The sequence below is a fragment of the Dendrobates tinctorius genome, unplaced genomic scaffold (assembly GCF_039654945.1).
Source record: "Dendrobates tinctorius isolate UK_male_01 unplaced genomic scaffold, ASM3965494v1 ptg000060l, whole genome shotgun sequence".
NCBI lineage: Eukaryota > Metazoa > Chordata > Amphibia > Anura > Dendrobatidae > Dendrobates > Dendrobates tinctorius.
In genome coordinates this window covers 17,346,579-17,370,144 of record NW_027361728.1, presented here as the reverse complement: position 1 = coordinate 17,370,144, position 23,566 = coordinate 17,346,579, and the positions used below count along the sequence as shown (strand labels likewise).

Here is a 23,566-nt window from a genome sequence, read left to right as displayed (position 1 = left end):
TATGTTAGTGTTAACACTTCTATTGCAGATCTGAATCCACAATATCTCATGTACAGAGATTATACAAAGAAAAATGTCAGTACCAAAATGGCTAGAAATTTTGCATAGGGATAAATATTATTAGAATGATTTTTAAGGTCCTGTTTCCACTTATCAGTTTTATCAAGATCAGTTTTCCTGTGCCTCCACTGATCACAGCTGATGTCAAAACTGCATCCATTGTAATCTGCCTTTTTATAACAGTTTCCACTTGAGAAATATGGATCTGGATCCCCAAACAATGCAACAGTGAGCATTTTTAGATCCTACTCTTTGAAAAGTCCAGCCAAATAACTGAGGTGCCATTCAGTTTTTACATCACTTTCCCCCCAGTATTTTTGCATCAGGCTGAAGGCGTGAAAAAGAGAAGCAGGAAGACTGGATAAATGGAAATGAGGCTTAAGTGTTGGCATTTTCCGCTATTGCAAAATTAACCATATACTTTTGTAAGTGCCTGAGTTTGTTACGGTTACAAATTGACTTCTCTATTTTTATATTGTAATTGCACTATAATTGGGCAGCTTGATAGTAAGTTATAGACTTTGAGCTTTAGGTCTTGGGAGAGCTGCATACTGCTGGGCTCTATTCTCCAGCATTTAGCTACTGAAGCTGTAATGCTCCACATGGCAGCTTCTTATACAAATGCTTGTGAATGTCCAGCAATGACCTTGAATCAGTTTCCTATTTTTATTCACAGTCTGTTACTTGTTCATATCACATTAATTTTAGTTCATAATAACCCTATAAGTGTTGGTAGTTAAACAGAATAAACTTTTTCAGTGTACAAGTGTCCTTTTTCTATGTATACACACATGGTCTGGTTTTCGTTTTCTGCAAGTCTTAGAGAAACACTGTTTAGAAAGGTTTAAACTGATTGGAAGCTCTGGATTACCTGGGAATGTCTTCCTTTATGTTTCTCTATGTGGTACATTGGGTTGAATTGGATCACAGAGTGACAAGCTTGCTATTGTATTTCCTGTAGGCAGTATCTGGTGTGTTTGTGTTTTTTTCTGTGTAATGATGACTTTTACATTTAACGCAATTCCTCTTCCATATTTCAAAATGACTTTTTTCTTATTGACGTGCTGTGTTACATACCTTTTCTGTCCACCTGTAGATGTATCCCAACAGAGTTACATTAAGTGACGAATTCATCGCCCTGCAGCCTCTGTCACGGGCAAGGAATCAGCTGAGCAAAATTAGGTAGAGTAGGAGGGGAGGCTCCTCATCCACTTTTTTTTTTTTTTTTTTGCATGTTGAGGCTCAACTAACCAGCACTTAGATGATGTGAGGCATGGGTATGATTATGTTAGCAGCCAGAGCTGCCAGCTGTTCATTCTGCGCTTTTAGCTTTTTTTTTTTTCCTTTATTTTAGCAGGTCCCTGCGCCTACAGTAGGAGAGCATGTGATGCATTACCATCCCTAGCATGACACTCTGATAACAGACCCACCGAGCTCTTGTTTTGTTCCTTCCCTCGGCCCTCAGCATGGTTTGACTGCTTCTTGTCGAAAGAGGACCATACAATTAAAACTCCTGCTATATTTAGAGCATGCTAGATGATTACAGGCTGCAAAAGGCAGAACGATGTGCTTGTAAACCAGTTTTATTGCTTGTTTTATTTTCTTTTTTTAAAAAATACTTTGACTGTTTTTTCACACTTAGGTGTTGCTGTGAGAAATCTACCATGTGTGACTAAATTACCTTAAATTGCCCTTTAAAAAAGTAGTATTTTGAGAGGGATGAACTTGTTTGTTATTTTGCCTCTGTACACCAATACAATAAATGAACCAACACCATCATGATATGATTAATCTCACAATTTTATTTTTTGTAGTGCAGCGCAGACTATTACTAAATAGTAATGTACAGGTTTTCATGTATGCCTTGTGCACACCTGTTATTTCATGATCCATTTTTCTTTTTGCCGTTATGATACCTTTATACGATTGCAGTTTATATTTCCCACGATGTGCCAGGCTTTGTAGAGGGGAGAGAGGTGCAGCAAAGTGCTTTTGCTTTTATCTAATGGTTGCCAGTGATAGATCAGTGACCTACAATTACTGTTCTCTGGTGCATGCTACTAGGTCTCAGCGCATCAGCCTGTGTCGCTGTCCCTTTACCTGTTGGCTTTTATCCATGAGAAGCTGTGTCTCCTAGAATTACACTAGACTATTCACTTATCAATACGGACAGTCAGGTGTGAGTCAGGCGAGATTTAGATCTCCGCAGCTAATTAGTACATGGACGGTCTTAGCGCGGTCTGCAGGGTTTTGATTGGAAATGATGAAATTCCTTCATTCACAGGGAGTCAGAGACTGACACATAGGCCGGGGTTACACATGCGAGGAATACGGCAGTCTTGCATGTTAATACCCGGCATTGGGATTGGAGCGTGCGGCGTCGTGTATTTCTGTGCAGCCGCACGCACCGCTCCTGAGTGCCGGCAGCAGTGGCGGGTATTAACATGTGAGACTAGGCCGAGTTTCTTGCATGTGTGACCCCGGCCATAAAAGGATGTGCACGTAAGGGGCATATTTAGGACTAGGGGTAAGACTGGAGATCACATGACCCCCACTGGGGGGGGATGCATAGATGTAACGGAGCTTGGGTGAAACAAATTATAATGCTGGAATACTGTTGATTAGTTAGCAAAAACTTGTTTGTTTTAGCCAATGTGAGTTGTATTTGGCAGCGCCATAGTTTTAGGTAGATACGGTCTAATTATTAGACTCTAATACCTAACTTTTATTAACTCTATGGGAAGATATACCAAGTGTATGTAGTTTTATCTTTTACTTTCATGCAGTATTTTCTCTGTTAGTCTATTAGAATAAGGAGACACAAGGGCATTTGATTTTATTTGAGTCACATGTATATATATATAATTTTTTTCTAACATTTACCACAATATATCTGTTGAAAACTCCTTTCAGTATAAATGAAAGTCTACTTTGCAGTTGGATCTTTATGGCTTTGTTTCAGATTTATTGTACTGGTGTACAGAGGCGATGTAATAATTGTCACTGTTTAAAGGGAACCTGTCATCAGATTAATGCTGCCCGACCCACAGGCCGCATGAATCGAGACACTGGCTTCATTCACTATTACTACTAGTAAGTTTACTCTGAAAAACTGTGACATGTCAGAAAAAAGTTGAAACCCCGACTGTGTCCCCTAGTATGAGGCGGGTCCCCGGCTCCTTCTCCCTGTCCTCCAGTTGACTGACAGGTCTCTCCCGATGTGTGGAGAAGCCACTGGAGACCTGCCTGAGACTACTCAGTGCTGTAGCAGTAATATCATTGCCCACATGACGCACAGCTGGAAATTTGTAGGAAAGCAGAATCACACCACATAAAAACCCACTCACAATTGCTGGAGATTACACAAGAATGTAGAATTGCTGATAATAATAGTAATTTGTATTGTACTGGCTAACCATGCCACTGTCGCATATTTGGTTTGTGGCAAAATCCCTTAAAATTTTTTTGATTTTATTTTTAACAAAACTTAACATGGAAATGCAAGCCTGAGAGTCCTTTTGAGCTTTTACCTCCAGTTATAGATGGCCAACTCCTTTCAAGGGAGCCTGTCACTGGATTTATGCTGCCTAAACCATGGGCAGCATGAATCAGAGCCTGGTTACCAACTGCAGCCAGGTATTTCTTTCTCTAAAATGCTGAAAAGAAAATAAGATCATCTGGTTGGGGACCATAGCCAGAGAAGGAATGAGCCTGATGTGCCATCGGCTGGATTTTCCCAGCACCACTCCAGGTGAGACACTGGTCATTCAAATGGAGTGGAGCGGGGGGATACAGGACTCGTCTCATTTCTCCCCATTCTCCTCTTGCTGGATCTTCAAACTATGCACTCCGTGAAACTCTGAAACATTTCAGGGAAGAGCATGCCTGGCTGGAACCCTGCAGGCTGGCGCTGATTTGTGCTGTCTATGGTTTGGGCAACATGAATCAACTGATGTATTCCCTTTAATAATTCAGATGGCAAAACCATAATATCCTTCTGAAACTGTCCTCTCCTTAGCAGTGAGCATAAAAGAATTAGATTCAAGGGTAGGAAGTCACTAAAAATGTTGCAAGTCACATGTTGCTCTTGATACTGTGGCCACACTGTCTATAGCTCTCTTTCTGAAAGGATGTGACCTGTTATGGGCTTTATGCTCATGTGTATACATCTGTACATGCAGAGATTTTCTGGATTACAAATGGCTCTACAGCAGTGAGGACACAGTGATGCTGCTCTGCAGCGCTCAGTAGCTCCATTGCTAGCTTTACAAAGTTCTGCAACGCAGCCATTTACTTGGCTATTAAGAAATGGAACTGACAACTTGAATCCATCTGGAAAATAAGAGCTCTCTTTTCAGACAGGTTTTGACTTGCAGCGTTGTAACGAAATGCAAAGTAAGACGGTGAGAAATCCTTCTGTCTAAATAATTTCTCTGCCCTCTGACAAAGTGCACAGTTGCATTCAAGTCTTGGAGAGTTTATTAGTTTAGAGATTACAATTATATCAGACTATTAAATTGACCGTACATCACTAGAAAGGTATTCAATTGTTATAAAGTCCTATTACCCATTATAGAACAGCATTTCTATAGTCCGACGTAATGTACACAGTCTCTAATGGAGTGCTTCTGGTCTTCATCACTTTAAAGGGACTCTGTCAGCACAGAATGACTGTTCAAACAAAGTCTCAGTACCACAAGGCGGGGCCAATCATTTATATACACCTTCCTACCGGCTTGTTTACCCGCTTTCTCCACCTCTCCTCTTCTTTGACATTTCTGGCTTCATAGAGCCAGAAAAGAACAGTGATAGATGGAAACCATAGAGATAGAAAGGTGTATTTAAAAATTTGGCCCCGCCGTGAAGCATTGATTTCCTGTACTTAGTTTGAACAGTCATTCTGTACGGACAATCACTTTAAAGGGATTCCCAGGCGAGTGGTTCATCATTGACATGGCCACATAGTTGAGTACGCCTTCCCACCTACTTGATTTGCATTTATTTTTGCCTCCCTATAATGACAGACTCCCTTTAACATTACAAAGGTTTCTCCTTTATTAAGTGCTATAATTAAGATTAGTATTAAAGCATGCAGTGTCAATACTTAGTCAATATTATCTATTGCAGTGAGGTTTTTTCCATCACTGGGACAAATAAAAATGCTCTTCACTTTAAAGGTAACCCAAACTATGGTCAGCACGAATCAGACATTCAGGGGGAGATTCATTAAGACGTGCATGCCAATCTTAATGAATTGCTCGCTGGAATACACTGTCCTGATTCATTAAGTGGCATGTGCAGCATAATAAATCAGGTGTGTCTGATACACCACATACGCCGTCGCCAGAAATGATGTGTCTGGCATACATTTCTGGAGTAAGGTACACCACTTTAGTGGAAAAAACAAAAAGCCATCAGCTCATTGAAATGTCAAGGCAAATGCATACAGACTTCCATTGATGGTGCACGGGTATAACATGGCAGGCATCCCCAACTGCAAATGCAAAAATAAGACCAAATAGGAAATCCAGCGCCAAAAAAAAAATGTTACTTTATCAATTTATTTAGAAAACGTAAAAAATGTACACTGTGCTAAAAATCTGAAAAGAAAAAATGGGGGGTACCAAGAAAAAACCTTGCAGTTTGCAGACATCCATGTCCTTTACCATAAGTATCCTACAGCTTTAGTGACTGACATGTCTTTCCTTCAGCATGTACATGAGTAGAGACCTGATAGTGTAGGCATTGGGGCGGGCGTAGGCTGCTGAGAACTTGCCTTAGGACTTGTCAGCCAAGACAGCCAGTCCCTGGCCTGCTCTTCAATGTAAGTTTACTGTGAAATATCACAGCTTTTCAGAGTAAAACCTACTTGGCTGCATTCACGCAGCAAGTGTCTGATTTGTGGTTTAGATAAAGGGTGTTTTTTGGTTTTTCACACTTTTTTTTTATTTGTCCAATCAGATTTATCTGCTTCTTTCGCCTCTTGACCTCATCATTTATGCTCAAAATTCTAAAAGGTTAAATCTTAACTGTAATGAGTTAGTAGATGACAGTTTGTACTCCTAAAGTTCTATGGACAGTTGTAACTGTTATTTCAGGAGCACTAGCAGCACAATGTCTGTTTGCCCCTAGCTCCCCCTCATCCTCTCGGTAGCATTTTAAAAGCACCAACTGTAATTTTCCATCTCAGTAATGGGAAATCTGTCTTCACTGACAATAGAATATTACAAATTTTGACTTATGAATTGAGAGTCAGAGATCAGTCCAGGAGGAGAAAGAAGCAGATTTCGCTGATGAGATACCTTACAAAGTTTCTTATTTTCATGTGTACTATTGATTTATGAAATAAAAATTAAAATGATGGTTACGCTTTATAACTTCAGTTTATTCAGATTCTTGATTAAAACCATTTATATAAAAGCACTAGAAAGCAACACTACGCATTTCAAACTTGCATGACGTTCTTAACCATGGTACCAAATGCAGTTTGGTTTGAGATCACATCTTCTGTCCACATTGAATCTTATCCTGGAGTTTTCCGTGCACCTGTGAGAATATGCAGCTATTGGCATAGCTTTACATAGTAATGGTGACCTTAAAGGGAACTTGTCACAAGGATTTACCTGACCTGAGAGCAGCATGATGTGCTGGCAGAGTCCCTGATTCCATTGATGTCTCTTATTTTAGTGGTTTATGCAGTTTTGATCACATTTCTGTTTTATCTGCTGCAGATCTGCCAGTACTATGAATGCTGAGTTGTGTATAACCCCGCTCACACAAAAAGCTGCCAATCTGTGATGGGAGCAAGGTTTGGCTACCTGGCAGCAGGTTTACTAGTACTTTAGTGATAATTGCTTGATGGTAAAATAGTAAAGTTATCAAAACTACAACAAGCAGCACAGTAAGTGACACATCACAGGAATGAACGTTCTTACCCCCATACATCATCTTGCTGCTGTCAGATTAAGTGACAAAACCTTTTTAAACACAAATCTAGCAGTTTTGGGGGGTTTTGTCAGATCTGGAGTGGTGCTAATAAACTAAGGTCTCTACCCCCTGTCTTATACTTTCCCGCCGACGGCTTCACCTTTATTCATCGCTGCTTCTGTCCCACAGCGCCATCTTGTGACCACAGCTTTTGACTGGCCAGAAGTCGGAAGCTATGTTACAAGCTCTCAGTGTAATTCTGAGAGCCAGAACAAGGCTCTCCTAAACCTGTATTGGGTTGTGACCTCCGGCTCATTCCAGTAAACACTGGAGCGAGCCGGCACATCACAAACTGCCAGAGACAGCCAGTAGAGGCGCCGGTAGACGTTGTAGACACAGGAGTGAGCATCAGACTAGGTGCAGGGACTTTATATTAGAAGCATCACTCCAGCGCTGCAAAAAAAAACCCGCCAGAGTGGTGCTTCAAAGTTGTTGTTTTTTTTTGTTTTTTTTTATTCCTTCAAGCAGCTTAGCCAACTTAAATATGTTGTCCACCTCTTATCCCTTTTCAATTGATGGATCACTAAAAATAAGCTGATCATAGAATGCCCGACTGCCAAACCCCAGTGATCTCTGTGGGAACTTTGTAGCCAATGTTTGATTCTCCTACAGCCCCACCATGGGGAATTCATCATTACAAGATGCCCATTGACATAAATTGGTCCTCTGTGTAATGCATGAATGTTCTGGATACTGTTTGTTGTACTTCTGTCCTACTTGTAATAGATGACACTAACTATGCGCTTGTGCACATGAGCAATTTTCAGCACGGACCTGAATAAAATTGCAGCATGCTTTATTCTCTATTTTATGGACAAGAATATTGCATGTTAGGCAGGCAGCTCCTATCTGCGATGTGGATGAGAACACAACCCAGTCACATTCACGATTTACAGGTGTCACTGGCCGATAATGGCAACTTTCATCTGGAGCCGGCCTTACCTGTTCTGCAGTGCCCAGTAAGCTGCAGCAGGACTCCTTACAGTCAGCCCCTTTAATAGTATTGTTTCCATGTCAGCTTGCTTTTCTGGCAATAGTTAGTCATTTGTAGTCTTTTATCTTTTTCTATCACATGTTTAGGTCTTACTGAGTTGTGGATTCATGTGTGTGTTCTCTTATTTTTACCTAAGTGGATGTGTACCCTTTCTCCATTTCCCCTTTTTTCTTTTGTTTTTTAAACATGTCATCCAGTGAGAAAATGAGCTCTGCTTGTGTTTTGTATTTAAGTGTAAATTAAATAGTTCACTTTAGACCGTTTTGTATCCATTTTAAGCTGTGTAATAACTATCGAAAGCATTACAGCAGTCATTTTACCAGAATGTTACTTTTCTGTCCCTTTAGATGGAAGAGGATAAGGGTTCAGTCAGCTCAGCATTTGACTTTGCTGAAAACAAGCACAGACAGTCGGACAATAGGCAATTGCTAGCTGATGCATCAAACCAGCACTTGAGCAGACTAGGTAGTACTCCAACTGTGATCTCTAGCCACTCGTGGTCCCCTGTGTGACATGCACTTGATTCAGTGCTGGCATGCATTTGTCATGATAGAAACATTGTGTTCCTGCCACATCTAGTCATATTAGAGAACATTGTTTCCATGTATGTGAATTCATTCATTGGTGGACTTGTGCACCCTAACCACATTGTGTGCTTTAACATCTAGACAGCATGACGGACTAACAGTTTTCTCTGTAAATACTGAAATGTGTTGTATGCTGTTAGTAATTTATGGAGGTTCTATGGATTATTTTAAGATATTTTCTAACATTTTCTAAAGTTGTCTAAAAATGTCACCAACCCCACACCCTGTACAGTATCGTTCGTGTTATTGCAGTAAGTCTCCATCTACTATCTAGAGAGTGCACACAGGTGTGTGTAGTTTCCTGTTAGATGTCATCGTGGATACGTTTATATAGCATGTGTATATACTATGCTTAGATTGTTGCCTCGTACTTTAAAAAGCCACAATTACTATCAATTGATGGCATTATTTTTATTGCCTTGGATTACTACTTCAGCACCGCCCCTTTAAAATGGAAGTTGGTTTTAAAACTAGCTGTGTAACATTACATGAAGTTAGATAGGAAGCATATGTCATCAATATGAGACTGATGAGAGTCCGACTCTGCACCTCCACTGATCAGCAGATGTCTGCTCCAGCAGCTGTCAGATGTAAGCAGTTCACAGAGCTGAACACCACAGTGATGTAGATTGTTTACTGGTCATACTGAGTGCTGCACTTTGTTTCCTTTCCAAGTATTTGGGAGATAAAGTAAATTACTTGGCTGCGGCCACAAAGCAATGTGTTCAGCTCTGTACATAACTTTGGGCCGTTGCTGGAGCAGATACCAGTCTTATATAGACCACTTATGCTACGGATTTGTCATCACAATGTGAGTTCTGGACGACTCTTTTAAAGGGAATCTGTCAGCATTGTTTTGCTATGTGATCTGAAGACAGCATGAGGTAGGGGTTAAAACACAGATTTCAGCAATGCCTCTTATCAAGGTCCATGGTTTTTTTTTTTTGCTTGCAATGATTGTTTTTGTACCAGGAGCTGATAATTGCTGAGATACAGCAGCTCCTGCATGCTAGTCTGACACGCCTCCTTCTGTGATAGGCAGCTCACTGTCTATGGACATTGTGTATATACGAGGGGTGATCCAAAAGTAATGATAATCAATAAAATAAACACAATGAATATAGTCAAAAAAATGTTTTATTTTTCTACATAGTCTCCTAACAAGTCTATACATTTAGTCCATCTCTTTTCTAAACTTAGAATTCCCTTCGAAAAAAATTCTTGATCTTGACCCTCAAAAAACTCCCCAACAGCGGTTATCACGTCGCTATTGTCGTCAAATTTCTTGCCCCGGAGGTGTTCCTTGAGCCGAGGAAAGAGAAAGAAGTCACTGGGGGCTAGATCTGGTGAATAGGGGGGGGTGTTCCACCAGTTCAAAGCCCGCTTCTTGAATGGTAGCCATGGCAACTGCAGCTTTGTGAGCTGGTGCGTTATCTTGGTGAAACAGCACTCCAGCCCGTAGTTTGCTGCGCCTTTTCTCCTTAGCCTCCCGCAATCTTCTTATTTGTTCTGCGTAGTAGGAGCCCGTAATAGTGGCTCCCTTCTCCAAATAGTCCACCATAATAATTCCTTCAGCGTCCCAAAAAACGGACGCCATAACCTTCCCTGCTGAGCTTGACACTTTGAATTTCTTCGGCGTCGGTTCGTCGGCTCGTTTCCATGTCATCGATTGTTGTTTAGTTTCGGGATCAAAGTGGTGGATCCAGGTCTCATCCATGGTCAAAAAACGTGACAAAAAATTCTCCTTGTCTGCTTGGAACTTTTCGAGATTTGCTATTGAAATGTCAACTCGTTTCTTCTTTTGCTCGTCGGTTAACATTTTTGGCACCCAACGCATGGAGACCTTTCTCATATGCAATTCTTTTGCAAGGATTCTTTGAATACTGGCATATGAGATCCCTGTGACCTCAGCTACATGCCTGATAGTCACTCTTCGATCTGCCAACACAACTTCTTCAACTTTTTTCACGTTTTCTTCATTGAGGGACGTGGATGGGCGTCCATCGCGATGTTCATCTTCCGTTGATGTTCTTCCCAGCTTAAATTCCTTGGCCCAGCGTGCAACTGTGGAATATGGAGGAGAAGAGTCCCCCAATGTTTCCACCATGTCGCTGTGTATGTTTTTGGTAGACATTCTTTCCAAGCAGAGATATTTGATGACAGCTCTGAGCTCGTTTTTTTCCATTTTGATGTTCACTCCTTGGCAGTTCATATTCAAATGAATGTAGCTCCCAGGAATCGTGGCCTATTTAAGTGATTTTTTTTTCCTGGACTAGTGGGTACCTAAGAGAGAAGAAAACATTTTATTTTAATTTCTGTGTGCAATAGAAATAACCGATTATCATTACTTTTGGTTCGCCCCTCGTATACATAGCCTGGTGTGGGCGGAGTTAGCTTTCTCAGCTCTGCTGCATTGCTAAATCTAAAAACCTTTGTCAGAATAACTGCACCCAGTAATCCAAGTGATACATTGTTGGATTCAGCTTCTATTTGCCTACATCATGCTGTTTTCAGATGAGGTAGCAAAACTTGCTGACAGATTCCCTTTAAGTTGGCCATATATAATAGTCTCGTATGGACACCCACTATATCTCCTGGTCTCCTGAACATCCATTACGCATAAATGCTCTTCTGAGCTTTTATACTTGTATAAGAAGAGCAAACTGCCAGAGAATAAAATTATCGAAGGTTTACATTTACAATGCCAAATCCTTCTCTGCCTCTTCATCATCTGTCAGATTTGTCTGACTTTAACATGTATAAGAACCTCTACAAGAACATTATTATGTACAATGTGAGAAACAGCAATGATATGGTAGAAAAAAGATGAAATCATGCAGCCAGGAATTTTTTTTTTACTGACTAGAGATGCGTCCTCATTCAAAAAGGTTCCCAGTAATGGTTGAAGTTTTTTTTTTGTTTTTTTTTATGAACACACTTAGCCAAATGAAATGATCTTTTGCTGATCAATGAATATTCCCAGTTTTTTGCTCAGATTTGATTTTGATATCTCCCTGAAATGTTTTTGTTGCTGCTAAGGAAGGTATGATCTCATGGCTGTAACTATTCAGGTTTATGCATGAAAGTCATCTATATTGTCTACCTACTAAATGCCAGCATACAAGGTTACATCCCAGGTCACGTGGTGCTTAGCTTATGGTGATCAGGATTTTGCTTTGTATAAAATGTACCAGACCTTTTTGTCTAGTGAAGCCTAGACTCATTGACATTTCCTGTGAATTTGCTTTGTCCCGACTTTGTAAAATAAGATATCTTTAAACGGTTTAGGAGCCTTGTACCCTCAGCTGAATAGTGAATGACCCCCTTGCCTGACAGCATGGTTGCTGGTGCTCTAATTGTATGCTTGTTTTATTTTCCCCTTTTGTGTGTTATTTGCAACATGTAAAATGCGTCTAAAAGTATATTTTTCTCGTAGGCATTTACGCCAGTATTATTAACTGACAGTGTGATGCTAACATGTCTATGTTCTGAAGCTCTAGTTTTGAACCTCTGTGTAGGACCTCTTGTTGTTTCCCTTTGAGACATGATTTCTGAAATGTTTCTCTAGCTGTCACCATTATTAGAACCCTTGTAATGGCCCACTGCTGTCACATTTCTGTCTCCTCCTCAGCTTACTGAGACAGGATCAGGTATCAGCTGCTTGGACTCAATGTGCTGCTTCACAGGCGGGGAGACGGCGTGCGTGTCTTTTAGAAGACTGCTGGACCGAGTGATGGGGCGATGCACTGCGCCACGGGTCACCAGGTGTGGAACCTCTCTAAATAGCCTTTGCTGCCAACGCTTCTCCTATAAACTGGAAACTGATGAACCTGCAGCTTTAGATGACTGAGGGAAATCTCTCTTTGGGGGTTTTAATGAGAAATACAATGCTCTGTGGTATTGATAGCGAGGTGGAGCACATGGGTTGATGAACTGTTCTTACTCTTATTTAATTTCTGATGTCTTCTGTACATTTTTTTATACAAGTAAGACATCTGTGCTGTGTGTCTTTTCATTGTCTGACCTTGTCTTTGTTTTGCTGGCACCTTGGCATATTTCTGTAATGGGCAACATCTCTGTGTCTGTTTTTCATTCCTGGGATTCTTAATGGAACATTCGTGGCTTTGGCTATTGATACACAAAAAGATTTGTTTATTTCTTCTGTTTAATATAAAAAGATCTTGTTTTTGATTCGTTCAAAAAGTGCAAAATACATAGAATAGCATATGAATGGTAGCTGGAATGACATATTATGAACAGTCTTTTGTGTATCAACCTTCTTGGTGTATACTCCATATCTCATTCACTGCTTAAATATGATGTTTGTAATTCAAGAAAATACTGGTTAGATCTTTTACGGTAAGTGACATTCACATTGTAAGTTACTGTGGAGCTATACCATGGTTTATTTAGTCAGTGTTGACATATAATGCACTTTGCACAATGTATTTGCTCCAGGGATGGTGTCGGTATGTGCAATACAGTAAGGCTATGTTCACACAGCTTAATGTCTGACTTGTATTACAACGGCCCAACTTTGAGGCTGACCATTGGATTTCTGTCTCCGATCTGCGGCTGTGTAGTTGATCCACACAATGATTAGTCCTATTACCAAAGAATTAGTTAATTCTCTGCATTTCTTACTTAAGAGTCTCTGAAAAACGAAAAAAGAGAAAATCTGCAGTCGGGACTCCACATGGAAATTTTTCGATGTCATGTGAACGGAGTTATGGCAATCCCATTGACATTCATACAATATGGATTTCACATCTCTTTTATGCTCAGTCTGTACTGAAATCTGTGTGAACACAGCCTAATGCTGCCCTTACATTATTCAGGTGGGGAGCAAGCTAGTGGTCTTCTTACCCTTGGCAACAAATCAAACTGCATTTGCAAGTTGGACTCTGGTTGTTAAGGAAGCTCTGTCTCCCACCAAAGTTTTTATCCTTTTAATATATTGTAGTCATCATATTATATGGCACTGTATACTTACAATTGCTCATTTTCCTTTCTACAAAGCTAATTCGTCTCTTTTTTTCTGCTCTATGTAGAAACAGGAAATCTCTTGTCCCTGCATTCCCCTCTGCAACTCCTCCTCCCCCTACCAGGGACTTTTGAATGACTGACAAGTCATACAGAAGAGAAAATTGACCTCCTGTTTCTAGGTAGAGCTTAAGAGGAGTCTGCTAGTTTGTGTTCAATCACGTGATGTCATAGACCTAATTGAAAAGGGGAGAATTAGCTGGGTAGAAAGGCAAAATGAGCAGTTGTAAGTACACCGTGCTGTGTAATATGATTGTAAATATACTAAGAGGATGAAAATGTTGACGGGAGGAAGAGTGCTTCTTTAATGGCGTGAAGACCATTTTTAGCTAGGTTACTAGGTGACAGCAGTTTTAAGTTTCTATGTTCAGCCCGTGTGTAGACAGCAGGTTTACTATCATATCGTTTTATGTCGATTGTATGTTTCCTATAAGCAATATGCAGATGTCTTTTTTGTTTGTTTTATATTTAGAACATGACAAGTTATAAAATGCATATTTTTATTTTCCATGATTGTTTAGCTCAGCATCAGCAAGAAGAAATATTTATAAAGAACATGTTAAAAACAAAGTGTAATTTTTTAGTATTCTTATCCAATATCTCCATTTTCATAAATAAATTCATCTTTAAAAAGTCGCAAATGCTCTTTTGTTTGGCCAAATGGAAAAGCGGTTTCTGGTGGTTTGTCTACATTTGCTTGCAACATCTCAATCTTTCACACGTGGCTTCTAATTCTCTCTGATTTAAAATGAAGTTTTGCACAACTTTAGCTCTGATTCCCACAGAGTTGTTATTCTGAGCCCATTTGCCTTCTCCTGTGATAACACTTCCAGTTTGGCTTGATTCTTCACTGCAGGCACCCCAGTGGTACATTGGTAAACCTTAATCTAGTATACAGAATGGGGCTTGGTATGAAAAGACTATGTAGATAACCCTTAAAAAAGTTGAATCTGTAGTAATAGTAACTACAATTCCATAATAAATATTTGGCCCTGCTGCACTTTCTGTATAAAATTTGGCTTCAGCAGACTGGCGTAGCATAACTACTCTGTGGGTACTGTAGCTTTAAATTGAAATGGATCATCGAAACTGGAAACTGTTTTCTGAATAGTGTCTTTATACTACAGTCCAGGGTCCACCTGTCTAAAATATCAGAGCAAAGAATGTCAAATAGCTGCATGGCTTTCACAGGCTGAGATTTCACTGGGATCATTCTTTTACAGAGTGACGTGCAATTAAGAATCACGTATCTATGGGGCTGATTGATTTAGGATGTAATACTCTTTCCTATAGGCTGGAAATATACATGCAGTATGGAATAGATTTGTGAGCCAATGCCAAGAGCGGAGGGAGAAAGAGAAGTCAGTCCTTTATGTAGATTGCTTCCCATTCCCTTTATAACTATTCCTGACCTTGGCTCAAATCTGCATCTGTGTTTTTTAGCCACGTGAATAAATCAATTTGATCTTTATTTGCACTGCTTGCTTTTGCAGAATTGGTGTTGGGAATCTCCTTCTATAATGATGGGGTTCAAGTAATTTCTACCAAATTTTTCCTGTCTTGATATTGGTCAATATCTTTTATTGCATGCTACATAATAAGATTAATTCTAGTATAAAACAATACATGGTACTGGAGCAGCTGACACATTTCTAACCTTCATCCACAAATGATTTGTTATATAGTATGCAATGGATGGGTGACTTCTCTCTTTGGATGCATGGATTCCAGCCTGTTTTTAAAGGACAGCTCTAGTGCTTTATAAACGGTCCACTTACAGAATACAATGTGTAGAAACTGAAACATGAAAGAAATTGTCCAGCCAACCCTTTTCCTTATTAAAAAAACTATACTTTCCAGGTCACCACCTGACAGCACACTGGAGGACGTCCTTCTCATCCGCAGTGGGACAGGAAACCACGAGAGTTTAAAAGGATCCTCCCCCTACCACCCTTCAGTGTTTTTCCTGTCCCACTGCGGATAGGAATGACGAGAGGAAGATCCAGTCCGTTCCGCGCAGATGGTCAGGATCGGGGGGCCCAGCCTTACCCTTCCTACCTGAGAAATTCTGCAGCTGATACCCGGCACAGGGTCCCTCAGCCCATCCAGTGTAGCGCTGCTCCTGGACACGGGGTTGCTTCCTCCCGACGGGGGCTCTCGACCCTGGACGCCACCGCCACCACCAATATACGGGTACCTGGGCCGCCTCTAGGGAGTCCACTGACCCCACAAGCGGACCCCGGCAGAGGACCGCCGCACCTCTCCCCCCCCCCCCCCCCGCTGTGAGACGCGGCAGGCCAGCGCGCCGTGCCCAGGACCAGACCGCGCTACCTCCGCCCACATCGTCCAGGCCGGGGCTCGCGCGTCATCCGGGCCACGGCGTCACTTCCGGTCGCGTCATCAAAGGCGACAGCCCGGCGCTTCATGCAACTGACCGGCACCATCAGAGACGGGGCAAAGTTCGGGCGGTGAAGCGGATCGGCAGCAGGGAAGAAGACAGAGGTATGCAAGCCCTGCGGTAGTAAGAGCCGGACGCTACTCCCCCCGGCCACTTACAAGTTCTGGTGTCTCCACAGGCAGACAGCCACAGTGAGCCTCTCTATCCAGAATGGAGGACCAGGCGAAGACTGAGACGGGAACAGAGAGCCAGGGTCACATGAGTAGCCTCAAATGAGGTCATGGCAGGGCCCCAGTAAGACAGACCCACAAAACACGTACTTTGTGTTCCAGGGAGGAACCTCCACCTCAGAAAGGAAGGAGACCAGGAGGAAGGATAAGAAGTGTCCATTCTGCTCTAAGAAGCTAAAGGACACATGGCAAAAGACCATGATGCGATGCATGTACAAAGCGCATAATGGGGGAGGAACAGGCTACGCTCATATCTAACATGAGAGCGATAATTAGAGAGGAAGTACCCGCTTTGGTGTCCGGCCTAGCCATGTCCCAAGCCCCGCAGGTGAACCCCCAGGCATTCAGAAAGAGGCAGAGGGAGTTGGATACGTCTTCCGAAGGCATCCTGTCCGAATCAGACGCAGAGGAGGAGGAGATCAGAGAGCACCCGCAAAGGGGAAGGAAATCTCTTTGCATCCGGCGATACGGATGAGCTGTTGGGGGCAGTGTGGCAGACTATGCAGATTGAGGAATCCCCGACTACTCTCAATACAGGATGAGATGCTCAGGGGGTTGCGCTTCCAGACTTCGATGGTCTTCCCAGTAAATAACCATATACGGGCTATGATATTGGACGAGTGGGAGGAAGCAGAGAAGAGATTAACTATTCCCTGAGACTTCAGGCTTCGCCTGCCGTTTGACCCAGAGGAGGTCAAGGTCTGGGAGGAGGTCCCTAAAATCGATATCCCAGTGGCGAGAGTATAAAAAAAGACAGCCATTCCGTTCGAGGACTCCTCAAGTTTAAAGGCGCCCCTAGATCGGAAGGCAGACGGGCTCTTAAAGAGGGCCTGGGAGAGTTCAGCGGCAGTCATAAAAACAAATATAGCCGCGACATCAGTGGCACGCTCCATGCATCTATGGATAGATGATTTGGAGGAACACTTGTCAGATAGAACTCCTAGGGAAACTATTCTAAAATCCCTTCCCTTGCTAAAATTAGCTACGGGGTTTTTGGCTGACGCCTCAGCAGAGTCCGTTAGATTCACGGCCAGAAGCCAATCTTTGTCCAACACAGCCAGAAGAGCTATCTGGCTTAAAAGTTGGTCAGGTGACATGCAGTCAAAGAATAAACTGTGCTCAATTCCCTTCTCGGGGGGGGGGTAGAGTCTTTGGGCCCGTGCTTGATGATATCTTAGAGAAGACATCAGATGAAAAAAAGGGGTTCCCTGAAGAGAAACGTAGAAAGTATCAGCCCTTTCATAGACCCCGTTACAACCAGAGAACGGACTACAGAGGAAAGGGAAAGTCAGGTCAATGGAGCTACCCCAAAGGGGGCGAGGGTAGAAATAGGAGCAGAGATACCATCTTCTCTGGCCCAGGGTCTAGCTCCCGGAAAAAATGACGCCACCAGAGTAGGGGGGCGACTGCTCAAATTCAGGGGAGAATGGCGGGAGGTTACCACCAGCCCTTGGGTACTAGGGTAATTTCTCAAGGGTACAAGATAGAGTTCAACTCCCTACCCCCGAACAGGTTCTTAGTGACCAGCTCACGACTCTGTCCGACTCTGTCCCCCATGTGGTTGGATATCCAGGACCTCCTAGAAATGGAGGCAATCATGCCAGTACCAGCGCAAGAGGAAAGGGGGTGGACACTACTCAAGTCTGTATGGCTGGGGTGGACACGTCGGTGGAAAGTACTACCAGGGACGATTGAGTCGGGAGGACAGCAACAGGTCTTCCAACTTCAGAGAGCTACATGCAGTCTGGAAGGTACTACTCGTCGCCTGGTCTCGGGTGAAGAACAAGAACGTCAAAAAACTGTCGGACAATACCACGACAGTAGCCTTTCTCCACCACCAGGGCGGACCAAGACACCCGGCACTACAGAGCCTAGCCGAACAGATCTTTAGATGGGCGGAAAGAGAGGTCTTTTCAATCTCAGCAGTACATCTGGAAGGCACCAGGAACCAAGTTGCGGACTTCCTCAGCAGAATAAGAATAACCGCAACAGACTGGGAACTCAACGACGAGGTGTTCAGCAGCCTGTGCGACCGCTGGGGACAACCGGAAATAGACCTGTTTGCGGACAAGGGGAACACAAAGGTCAGAGCCTTCTACTCCCTGAACCCTGCGGGAAACCCGACAGGGATAGATGCTCTATCACAGTCCTGGAGCAGGGGCCTCTTGTACGCCTTCCCGCCTCTAGCTCTCATTCCACGGGTTCTCAGGAAGGTCTACGAGGACAGAGCTAGGGTCATATTGGTGGTCCCCTATTGGCCAAGAAGAAGTTGATTTCATCTACTCAGGAAGATATCACGGGAAGATCCCATTCTTCTGCCAAAAAGAGAACACCTACTTCACCAGGGACCGGTCTTCCACCAAAGGCCAGAAGCGCTCAAGTTATCAGCCTGGATCCTGAGCTGCAGGTCCTAAGAGCAAGAGGTCTATCGGACGAAGTCATATCCACTCTACAAGCGAGTAGGAAGCCCGTGACAGCAGCAATATATAACAAGATCTGGAAAAAGTTTTGCAGCTTTTGTGGAGAGGTGACAGTCGAGACTGACCAACCCCACATCCCGAAGATCCTTGACTTCTTGCAGGCAGGGTTCAAAAAGGGCCTTAGACCCAGCACTCTGAGAGTGCAGATTGCAGCCGTAAGCGTGTTCTACGACACAACCCTATCAGCTTGGATAGCCCGGTTCTCGAGGGCGGTGCAGAGGCTTAAACCCTTGATAAGAAAGACCGTCCCTCCTTGGGACCTCAACCTAGTTCTCAATGCGCTATGTAGACAGCCATACCAGCTAGGGGTAGAAATAAGTATCGGGAACCTCTCTGAAGACTGCGTTCCTAGTGGCAGTTACGTGAGCCAAAAGACTAGGGGAACTTCAGGCCCTATCGGTCCAGGATCCCTACTTACAAATATTCGATGACCGGTTAGTCCTAAAACTCGACCCGGCTTTTCTCCCCTAAGTTATCTCAGACTCGAACCTGAATCGGGAGGTAGTGCTCCCCTCATTTTGCCAGTTTCCTAAAAATAGCAAGGTAAACGCTTACCATAACCTGGATGTCAGGGAAACAGTGCTCAGGTACCTGGATGCAACCAGGCCTTGAGGCAGGATAATAATCTTTGTCCAGTTCAGAGGCCCGAATAAATGGGAAAAAGGCGTTGAATCCATTATTAGCACAACGTATAGAGCACAGGGTCAGAGCCCCCTGGGGAGCCTTAGAGCCCACTCAACTAGACCCATGGCCACATCATGGGCAGAGAGGGGGGGGAGCCTCGGCAGAACAGATATGCAAAGCAGCATCTTGGGCCAATCTCAGTACGTTCTCTAAACACTATAAATTAGACGTGGCCTCTGCACAATTGGCATTTGGGAGAAAGGTACTCCACACGGTAGTCCCACCCTAGGACCAATATTCTTTGGTACTACTCCAGTGTGCTGTTAGGTGGTGACCTGGAAACCGGTAATTAGACCTACCGATAATTGTTTCCAGGAATCCATCCTGACACCACTATTAGTTCCCTCCCAACAAACACGTCCATACAACTGTGATGTAACATGTGTATGAAAAATGTTGGTTTAAATAAAAATTTGTGTTTGAATCCATCCAGATGTGTTACTTTGTGAAATCACTGAAGGGTGGTAGGGGGAGGATCCTTTTAAACTCTCGTGGTTTCCTGTCCCACTGCGGATGAGAAGGACGTCCTCCAGTGTGCTGTCAGGATGGATTCCTGGAAACACAATTACCGGAAGGTCTAATTACCGTTTTTAGACATTCAGCTGTTCTGGTTTATGATTTTTATCATGACACTTGCCCCAACATAAAAACGAGGAGGATTGTGCTTTTCTCGAGTCTGCTGATTTTCCCATAGAAGGTACAGGGTGGCAGCAAAACTTAAAAATAGCTTTAAAAAGAACTAGTCACTTACTATAAATGTTTTTTTTTTTTTACTTGGCCTACATGCAACTGTCAGTTGTTTCTTTTTTTATTCTTTCTGTCCCCTTTTCCTTGTATGCAAATCTTCTTCGCGATGACTCCCATTAGTTAGCAAGATGCATAGGAATAAAACAATTGTAGACCATTTTACATTCTACCTGGATGAGTCTGTATTTTCCATGTTGGTTCACACCATGTCTGTTCTCATTTTCAGTGCTTGCATTGACATTTTGAGACTATCCAAATGAGAAGGAGGTTTCTGAGAACCTACACCTCTATGTGGACTTTTTACATACATTACAGTTGTCCTTTATTATTCCATTTGGTTATCAGTGCATTAGAATACCTGGCACCAACAAGTTATTCTTATACAGATTTCTAGATCAACTCCATAGTCTTTTTCTTTAGGTATAGAACATGGATGGCTTTTTATAACCTAACATAGTGTTTAACCCCTTATATCTCCACTCTGTGGAAACCTGTTTTGTCTAATGGGTAGAGATGATGTCACAACTCTAATGTCTTAAGAACATACAAACTTGAGCTCCTTTTTAAAAACTGCATTGTCAGCGTTTCTGTAGTTCTGATACTCGTTTTTAAGTCCCACAATTCTGCTGATCATAACTATAAGCTGTCATTATTAACATTCCTGGGTGAGATGATGCAGTGATCACATAGAGCTAGCTGTGCAGACAGAACTGTAGATTGTAATACAGGCTGAAATGCAAAAGCAATACTAGACCAATATATTAAGCTATACATTTACAAAGTTGCTCAACTTTTTTTTTTTTTTTTTTTTAGGAACTGAAGTTGTGATTTTCTTTAAAAAATGTTGAATGTTTAAATTTTGGCTATTCTCTACCAGATTCTAAAAAATTGCTAAACATAGTATATTCACTATAACGTAGTCTTGATTTAGGTTTCCTTATTAGAATATCATTTATATGGTTAAAAAGGTTTCCAGCACTTAATTCAAAAGTTCAAAGAAGAAGACGGCACTTAGAGTAATTTTAATTCACAGGTTTCTAGATTGCCCATTTGTTTCTTTTTGTTGCTTTAGATCTTGGAGTGAAATGGATCCCTACTATTCAAATGACAGAAGCATCTTGACTCTTTCGGCCGTGGATTCGACTACATGCTAAAGGGCAGATCTTATTGGTATTAATGTTTTGCCAGTCCTGTAAATAATTGACTTATATTTATTACACCTGAACTATGAGCAAATATGAAAGAACACATACCTCTATTATATGGAACACCATTAGTGCTTGGGAAAGCCTGTGCTGGTCATCTGACCTCAGAATAGGGGATTCCATTTATGTATATCTTTTGCACTTTGATGAAGAGAGCCATATATTGCTAATTTTAGGCATTCAACAATCTATCCACAGCAACATGTTTTCCATCTGACAGTGATCAAAAGACTATGTGTTATATTTCTACATGGTGAGCTATCATACAATTTATGTGTAATATGTGTGGCCGTGCTGTATGCAGGCATATTTATTGACCTGAGGTTTCTGAACTTTTAGTTATTTTTTTTTTTAAGCCAAATGTACTATTATTCCACAGCCCAAAATTCATTAAGGTGGTTGTAATAGTGCCAGTGTTTTTTTCTGATTAATGTTTTATTTTAAGCAACTCACAAGGAAAGATAATTTTCCCTCAATGTGTCTTAGACATATTGTCTCTCAATGTAATGAGGATATTCTCATATAGACATGAGAAAGCCGAGATAGATTTGGTGCTGATATTACACCCCTATCTCCTGAGGGTAATCTGTATCTGGACCCCTGTTGTGCTCACCGTTTTAGTTTAGCAGAACCACAGTTTGTCTAGAGGCTGCAAAAGCGAAAATGTGGTTTTATTACATCAGTATGAAGGTGTCCTAATGTACTTAAAATGTGGACAGGACTCTGTTTTGTTCTCTTATTAAAGGGAACCTGTCACCTTGTTTTCCCGCTATAAGATGCGGCCACTGCCTTTTGGGGCTTATCTACAGCATTCTAGAATGCTGTAGATAAGCCCCCAGTCTGACCTGAATGAGAAGAAAAACAAGTTTAATTATACTCACCCGGGGGCGGTCCGGTCGGTGTCGCAGGTCCTGGGTCCGGCGCCTCCCATTTTCATGCGATGTCGTCATCCTGCTTGCTTCGTGCCGTGCTCCTGCGCAGGTTTACTGATCTGCCCAGTTGAGGGTAGCTCAAAGTACTGTAGTGCGCAGGCGCTGGGGAAAGTTCCGAGAGCAGGACAGATCAGTATGCCTGCGCAGGAGCGTGGCATGAAGCCAGCAGGATGGCTACATCGCATGAAGATGGGAGGCGCCGGACCCGGGTCCCGCGACACCCATTGGACCAGACCGCCCCTGGATGAGTATAATAAACTTGTTTTTCTTTTCTTTCAGGTCGGACCGGGGGCCTAGCAGGTAATTGTTTACTGGCTGCCTGTGCTGTTCTAACAGCAGCTCTACTCGGTCGACAGGGCGTGACTGCTGACATCATGCTGACTGACAGCCAGCTTGCCACAGTGCTCTGTAAATGTGACATCTGTAGAAGCCGCTGAATCGCTAGCAGGAGCTCCATGACTGCTGTGAACCAGTTGAGATCAGCGCTGGGCAGCACAGGTAGTTAGTTAGCAACTACCTGCTTGTAAGTTCTTAGCTGCATAGGGAAAAATAAGCAATATAACCACTTTAAAATCAAATGATAATGAATGAAACCTGCGTTATGATTTTGTTTGTGAGTGTGTACTTTGCATTACACGATAACAAAGCACATTTGCTGTTGTGATCAGACTTAAAAGCCTTTCAGGGTCTGAGAATATCTATAGACAGTGTAGTGGTCATCATCAGGTCATCCGTTAGACCATGGTAATTTAGAGTTGGCTGATTGGAATATTTTACAGCTGCATATGAAAGGAAAACCAGGTAGGGTTTTTATTTGGTGCTATTTAACAGTTCTTTTTTGTGTTCTTTATAGTTTTTTTTCACATTAATATTAGATTTAGCAATTAACAGACTTTTTTCACAGCATATTTTGGACTGCTCATCCAAGATTTCCCTACTGAGACCTCGGATGGCTACATTTACATGTACAATAGCTACACATGTTAAAAAAAAAAAATATTGCACGTTCTATGTTTTACTGAATGTGTCTCTGTTGAAAAGCACAGTCCAAACTGCACAGAAACAGTAACCTCTGTAAGGCCAGACACAAACCAAAACAGGCTTTTAATGATTGGAGACTTATGGATCCGTACAACATATACACTGACAATGCTTCACTTCAGAAGTACACTGCAAATACATTAGGAGAAGAGTCTGTTAGTTTAAACCACCATATAAT

General features: G+C 42.3%; 1 protein-coding gene across 6 annotated transcripts in view; it reads left to right on the top strand.

The window, feature by feature from the left end:
• ATP11B (ATPase phospholipid transporting 11B (putative)) overlaps nt 1–21,770 on the top strand; it is a 198,816-nt gene extending 177,046 nt beyond the window's left edge. Inside the window, exons 29-31 of one of the 6 annotated variants that reach the window (XM_073578764.1) lie at nt 1,157–1,242; nt 12,260–12,393; nt 21,283–21,770. In XM_073578764.1, the coding sequence (XP_073434865.1) occupies nt 1,157–1,242; nt 12,260–12,362 (189 nt within the window). In that variant the 3' untranslated portion in view covers nt 12,363–12,393; nt 21,283–21,770. Of the gene's footprint in view, nt 1–1,156; nt 1,243–8,388; nt 8,507–12,259; nt 14,313–21,282 lie in introns of those variants that run through there. The other 5 variants (XM_073578765.1, XM_073578763.1, XM_073578766.1 and 2 more) reach the window with 5 other exon arrangements.
• Nucleotides 21,771–23,566: the final 1,796 nt, after the last annotated feature.